This window comes from Contarinia nasturtii, unplaced genomic scaffold (genome assembly GCF_009176525.2).
Source record: "Contarinia nasturtii isolate CC-2019 unplaced genomic scaffold, AAFC_CNas_1.1 Cnas_scaffold_1500, whole genome shotgun sequence".
Taxonomy (NCBI): domain Eukaryota; kingdom Metazoa; phylum Arthropoda; class Insecta; order Diptera; family Cecidomyiidae; genus Contarinia; species Contarinia nasturtii.
This window is the reverse complement of record NW_022198836.1, coordinates 634915-642286: the sequence shown is the minus strand read 5'-3', so window position 1 is coordinate 642286 and position 7372 is coordinate 634915. Positions and strand designations below refer to the sequence as shown.

The 7372-nt window shown below is 28.6% G+C and overlaps 1 protein-coding gene and 1 long non-coding RNA gene across 4 annotated transcripts; one reads left to right on the top strand and one right to left on the bottom strand.

Moving 5' to 3' along the window:
- Window positions 1-141: 141 nt before the first annotated feature.
- On the bottom strand, window positions 142-1135 carry LOC116346399. The gene is made up of 3 exons (XR_004201580.1): window positions 586-1135; window positions 373-490; window positions 142-308 (listed from the first exon to the last, which is right to left on the bottom strand). It is a non-coding gene; the product is annotated as an uncharacterized LOC116346399 (long non-coding RNA).
- Window positions 1136-2828: 1693 nt separating this feature from the next.
- On the top strand, window positions 2829-6751 carry LOC116346397 (UDP-glucuronosyltransferase 1-9-like). 3 transcript variants are annotated; one of them, XM_031776423.1, is made up of 8 exons: window positions 2829-3027; window positions 4504-4577; window positions 4654-4741; window positions 5076-5140; window positions 5197-5575; window positions 5635-5792; window positions 5866-6118; window positions 6191-6751. In XM_031776423.1, the coding sequence occupies exons 1-8, from the start codon at window positions 2985-2987 to the stop codon at window positions 6658-6660; spliced, it is 1530 nt and encodes a 509-aa protein (XP_031632283.1). In that variant the 5' UTR covers window positions 2829-2984; the 3' UTR covers window positions 6661-6751. The 3 variants fall into 3 exon arrangements, with proteins under 3 accessions (XP_031632283.1, XP_031632284.1, XP_031632281.1); XM_031776424.1 differs by lacking the exon at window positions 2829-3027 and adding an exon at window positions 3596-3724; XM_031776421.1 differs by lacking the exon at window positions 2829-3027 and adding an exon at window positions 3600-3724 and having other exon boundaries at window positions 4434-4577.
- Window positions 6752-7372: the final 621 nt, after the last annotated feature.

Below are 7372 nucleotides of genomic sequence, written 5' to 3'. Positions count from 1 at the left end.
CAAAAAATACTCTCGTAATAGTCGACAGTAAAGTAGGACAATTTGTAATGCTGAAAACAAAATTTCTCCTAAGCAATGTGTGCTTTTATAACAAATATATAAGTCTGTAAAAATGAAATAATTGAGAAAAAGAAACATACATAAATTAAAAACAAAATATTATTTTATTCGTGTTTTCCTTTCATTGGTCTAGTCGAATTTAAATTTCTATTCATTAATATAAAGTCGAAAATTGCTTTTTGTAAAACCGACTCCAAGGGACTATATAAAGAAAGTGAACGAATTCTCGCACGGCTCATTTCAGTTTCCTGTGAAGAATATGTAAGTATTATATGTATATGTATGCATTCAACTTATTTTAAAATATTATACTTTGAGAATGTATGTATTTCTGTTTTTAATCCATTGAAGAGAATGAAGATGAGATCTTTCTCGTTTGCTAGTATTGATGCAATATTCCTCTTTTTCTAAATGTGTATCGTTTTTTAAGCTGGAGCATGTGTTTTTTTAGACAAAGTTGCGTTGAATATCAAGACGATGAGAAATTGTGTCAAATTGAATTTTTCTTAAATTAATGTAACTTACATCATTTGTAATTTACAATTAAGGAAGTCTTCTTCATCTTTATATTTTTTCATCACTTCTTTTAAGCTCATTTTTGTACTTGTATGATATGATATGCTGCAGCCAGTGATTGTTTTGACGTTCAGGTCGAACACGTTGCTACTGGTAACATACCGACAACATATACAATTTTTGGTAACGTCAATCAATATGAATGGAATCGAAAAAAGCGGAAAAAAGTAAACAAAACACCTATTGATGATGATTAAAGTTTTTTTTTTGTTTCAATATAATTTTTATTCATTTTTCAATCCTCTCTTTCATTTTGGTCACGGAACATTAATGTTTCTCACTCCAAACTTTACTTGTGAATCTTAATTGTAAGTTATTGATTCAGCTGTCTTGGTAATAGGTCATGAGGTCAAAAACTATCAATACTTCATTTTTTTATCTAATAGATGTGTTTTTCTTTTTTTTATTTGATATCTTTAAAACAATTTTGATGTGACGCATAACCTTAAATTTACAATGCCGCTTTTCTTTTAATGTTGTATTTTCTTATCTAACGATCTAGCTATTGATGCCAATCCGTTCAGAAATCTCTTGTTTGGTTTTTGGTCCCCATCTTGAAACCAACTTCATTGGGCTATCTTGTAGATGTGTCATGTTGACGCTGTCGTTTTTATTTGGGTGTGATTTGGTTTCATTTGCGCGTTCGCTACGAACTATTTCATATTCCTTTAAATCGCTCAGCTTCAATGTGAAGCTTTGAATTTCTCGTCTCCGCATAATCTAAAACTTAAAAGTATAGAATAAATAAGTAAATAAAATATTTTAATACTATTCTACTACTGTTATTACTATATTAATATAATTAAAAAATTTCTATGGTACTACTTTCTTTACTATCATATTAAAATTTTGTTCAATTCAACAATTTGAATGTAGGTTGACGTTTTTAAGCGTTTAAGTAAAATTTCTTCATATTTCATGTATTTTAATTTTGAGAATTGAGTACACAAAGAAGTTTATTGACACAATTGGTTCGGTTTGTTTCATATACTGCAGTTATTTACATATATTCATTTTTCGTTTACGACACATCTATGCGTTAGTATGACAATTTTGTATTCGGCAAACAAACCGTTGAAAGGCTATAATATGTTATACCAGCCGATTTAAATGAGTTTCATAGGAATAATTTGTTCGATAAAAATTTTATAAATGCCTTTTAATATTGGGCAATGATCTTTCGTAAATATTAAAATCTATGAAAAATATATTTTAATTATTTATTTGTAGCATTTATTTAAAAAAGATACAATTCTTTTGTAAGCAGGTAAAAAATTGAAAATTGTTACTATTTCAGTGCAGAGAAATGTCTTCAAAATTGAAATGCCCACTATTTATTTCATATGAAATTTTCCACGCAAAAATATTTTCATATCTAAAATGTAGCCTAATATACATTTATTTATATTTCAAATTTAAAATGTATTGCACAAATACCAACAAATGTCAACGGAAAACTTGTGTGTGGGTGAAATGAATTTAAGCTATGAAAAACAGACACATATTTTATTTTAGATGATAAGACAATATTCAGTGCATGTACTATGTACATACATACAAACGAGTATATGAAACGTGTGCGATATCACACGTATTATAGCAGCATGCGGCACGGTAATTATATACAGAACAACAAATTAGTTACCGAACGGTAACAAAAGCAATCGGAAGGTGAAATACAAAAAATAACGTATTGAAGCAAACAAGTGTTATGAAATGTGTTAAAGTTTACCGGGTGTCAATCAGTTATTTACACACTTTTTTCGTAGATGAACTCAATGTCTATATATCTTATGTAGTGAAATGTGTATTTGCAGTGCATATATTTTGTGCGTGTTGATATATACTATAGAGTGGTTCATATCCATTTACAAGTGTATATTCAGAAACAAACATCCCCATCATTCAACACACTGAACTTCAATCAAGCTAGATGAGTATTTTTCGTATATTTTAATTTGACTTAAAAAAAAAACGAATAAAAGTTAAAGATTCTATCAAAAGTTCGATCATTACTATCTTGGTTCGCATCAGAAGAGGATGAATTACTTAATCCAAATGAATTGAAACTGAGTAAAATTGAAACAGTTTGTTCGTTTGGCTTGAGTTATGCATCTGTCTTTTTACACGTCGACTTCACAAAATCATTTGAAAACACATAAGTTGTAACGTGTCACTACTGCATGTTCTTCTGTTTAAGTGAAAACCTAACCTGGAAATTCAAAAATTTAAATTTAAGTGCTTAAAATATGGAATTCAATTGAGTAAAAAATAATAATAATTGTGATGACAACATTTATAGACTTTATAGTTTGTTTCTCAAATAAATTTTTTATAAAATATAATTGATGTCAACTGCCACGAAACTTGTTCAGTCTTTTGAGATGAAAAGTAAGAATATAATATTGTTTTGAAAATGTACACAACTCAAATAATTTTCGATATGAAGCTAAATTTTCGCGGTAAAGAAAGCTTTAAAAATGCGATAAGTTGAATTTTTCAATAGCCAAACAGTATGCAACCCAATTTTCTTCAATTTAAGTATTTTGCAATCTTAAAGCCAATAGAATCAATTGGTTTATGAGCATGATTCTTTCTTCTATTGGAAAACCATTTTTATATCTTAAGGAAATTAAAACTAATTTTTAATGAAATATTTCTTTAATGTAACATTGAGGTCATGTTAGTACTCAAGTTCACTTCTTCCGAATGATCCGGAAAAAATCTAGTTTTCTGTTTCAAATGTAATTTCTTTTTCGAACGGACACTTCAATGTCAATCGAATCAGAATATTTGTCTGTTCAGACTGCTTTCGCACCTTCGCTTTTGTTATACATTCTATTTGTACACGTTACATAAAGCTTGTCTTATTATCGTCCCAGCTTCTGATACGTGTTATTATCATGTATATGATTTTAAGGGCCTATGTGTGAGCAAAGTCGTCGCTGTTAAGAATAATAATAAATTGTTTCATTGCGTCGCAACGAATCAGTTAATCAGAGATATTGATTGTGAGAAGTTTTATTCTGTACAGTTACTTGCAAATTTATATATATATATAAAAATTGCCTGAAAATTTAACAAAATGGTATTAATAGTGACTAAAAACAATGACTTGCGAAAAATACTTCCGAGCATGTCGAAAACGGGCGAATATTATAATTTAAATTTTTCATTGCATCTGACTTTAAATTCCTCCCTTACACGTTAAAATTTCAAATTATAGCTTTGAACAAAAAAAAGCCCATATAAAAATTTATAGGTCATACTTTTGGTTGAATTTATTTGCATAAACAAAATATATGAGTGTATATTTTGAGATCTTCAAATAAATAAAAAAAAAATTCTATGATAGTCCAAATTAATTAGAATTTTATGTGATCCAAAACAGTATTACTGAAGATCATGAAAAATCGAAAAAACTTTAAATTGCAATCGAAAAATAGAAAACATTTTCATTTGGGAGTTCAGTTATTCTAATCATAGTCATTGCATTTTTGGCACGTTAGACTGGTTTCTGATCACATGTGAAACATATACATTATACAATGTTTAAATATTGGTAGATTGTTATTTTTAAATGATGTGATCACATCATAAATAATTGTAAGCAAGCATCATTTCTGTGAAATATATCACGTTGATAAATATAAAGAACAAATTTATAAAAATGACCTAGTTTTCTCTTATCGGTTTATATTAACACGTAAAAAAAAGTTTTGTACAGATAGATAGAAGAAAACTGGTTGATTCTTAAAAATAGCAAATATATAAAAAATATTTAAACAATTTTACAGAAACTACCTATATTACTTATAATTATTCATTTATCTTCATTGGCATGTACATTTAAAATATTGTACTTAGTGCCTTTTCCTGCACCATCACATTGGTATTGGCTCAAAAACTTCTCTGAAGAACTTTTGAAGCGGGGTCATTATGTAAGGATATTTGTTGTTAATTTTTTTTAAATATTTTGGGTGGAAAATGTTAACAATATCATATAAAATGTAATAGGTTACAGCAGTTACTAGCTATAGACGTCCGCAACCGCATCCCAACTATACGGAGATCATTATCCATCCACCATATAACTTTTCTGACTGTAAGTTGAATTGACACATTAAAGTAAGCGGCATTTTTTGATATTTTTACAAGCCGCCATTCTTTCGCAGATTAATAAACACTTTTATTCATCTTTTTTATGTGTATATGAAATTGTATTCGATTGTTAAGTGGAGTGATAATATGATCAATGATCATTATGAAATGTATTTGTATTTTCATAAACAAACCATCGAAAAAAGAAACGCATTAATTTGTATATTATCTGCTAAAGACATAAATAATGCGTTTTTTTAGTAGATAAAAAGAATACATAGAGAGATTCACTAAACTTGCTATGATGAAGTATTTATATTTAACTTTTTTTATGTTAGTTCCAGCATCAGACTTTTTTTCAATGAAATTCAATACTGTGGTAAATAATTTATTTCTAACATGGGTAAGTCCTTTATATTTTTCAATAAAAATTGGTGTATAGATTGAATTGTTTTCTAGGACGTTGGGCTTTCAAGCACTGAGCACGCTTTCAAAGACAAAAATGTAGCAGAATTTATAAATAAAACCGATTTAGCTTTCGACGTCGTTATTTTGGAACAATTTTTCCATGACAGTTGGTTGCCATTTGCTAAAAAATTCGACGCACCATTATTAACAATAGCAACCCTTGGGCATGCCGATTATTTGGACAATGCTATGGGACTTATTACCCCTAGTTATGTGCCACACCATGTTCTCACTTTCACCGATAATATGTCATTTTATGAGCGTTGTATCAATCTTTTTTGGCGTCTAACTGATGCTTTCCTACGAAAATACTACTATATGGCTAAAATGCAAGAAATGGCAGACAAATACTTTCGAAATGCATTTAATGGTAAATCCAAATAAACCTTAATCTGTTAAAATGTGTATAAAGTCAATTTATTCAAATAGGATCGGTGCCTTCAATTTTGGAAATTGAAAAAAATATATCGTTCCGTATAATCAATTCTCATCATTCCCTGTCTTTTGCTAGGCCGCGAATGCCAGCACTAACATACATAGCTGGAATTCATATTAAACCAGTGCAAGTGCTTCCAGCTGATGTTCAGGTAACTTATATTATTATTCATCCTCCTTAGATACAACTGTATTTGTAACAATATTTCATATTTATATTCATAGGATTTTCTCGACAGTGGATCAGAATTTGGTGTAATTTATTTTAGTTTTGGGAGTTGCATACGATCTGTCGACCTTCCCGAAGAAAAATTGCTTGCATTTATAGAAACGTTTCGTTTATTGAAACAAAAAGTCTTATGGAAATTTGAGAATGACACCTTACCGAATTTACCACCTAACGTTTTCATCCGAAAATGGTTACCTCAAAATGACGTTCTGGCTCATCCGAATGTCAAACTATTTTTAACGCATGGAGGTATTTTATTTACATTGAAATGTAACTTATTCAAAAAAGATATAATGTATAATGTATATTAAAATTATACAGGAATATTTGGCACTCAAGAGAGCATATATTGGTCAGTTCCAATGCTCTTTATACCAATTTATTCGGATCAGTTTCGAAATGCAAAACGATGCGTCGACGCTGGATTTGCTGAAATAATCAGTTTTCAAGAATTATCAGTTCAAAACCTTCATGAAAAACTAAATATGATTCTAGATCAAAACAGTTATAGCAATCGAATAAACTTGGTATCGCAGCAATTCCGCGATAATTTAGTTGATCCTATGGAAGAATCAATGTACTGGATAGAGTTTTTGGCACGTCATAAACACCATTATCCTATCTTTAAACCTCATTCAACGCACGTACCGTGGTACACATATTTTTATCTAGACATTATTTTTTTCGCTATAATCACATTATATATCACATTTGCATTGACAAAATATGGTTTAAAAAAGATTTGGCAAAGTTTTGATACCGAAAAGAACATAAAACAAAAATTCAATTAAAATTCGTATTGTAAAATTGATGATCAATTCTTTGTTTCTAGTATAATTCTAATAAAAAAATATAATTTTTATGTTTTATTATAGTGTTATATCCATAAGTTTTTATTCTTATGTATGACATATTATGCATATGCGGAAAAATAATTTAATTAATCATAACGATTAAAAAACTACACTCTTAATTCTATCTTTTTGCAACAACTCAAGCAGTATTTGGAGTTTCAACAGATTAAAAAAATGAATACATACCGTATATTTGAATTTAAATTTCCTTTCTTTTTGATTACTTTTTATAAAGATTTTCAAAGCCAGATTTATTCCAAACAAAATATTTTTACATCGGCATGAATGACAACTATTTGACAGAAATATCAATCACAAAATATCAATTGGAAAAAGGTTACGTTCGCCTTGCGATTTATTCTCCAAATATGTAACATTTGTAAGGTTTCAACATTCTGTATTTAAAAGTTTAATATATTGATATTATTTTATTAAAGAAAGTCCAATAAAGAAAATAAATATAAATACAACATTTATTTATTCATTATTTGCTAGATAGATCATTTTATAAGTTTATTTTCAAAGTCTGGATTGCATCACGTGTTTTGATGACTTGAAGAAAGTAGTATTAATTTGTTTACACATTCTTGCATGATCAAAACGTGACAAAAAAGCTGATTCAATAGTATATGTAAAGTATAAACATCAA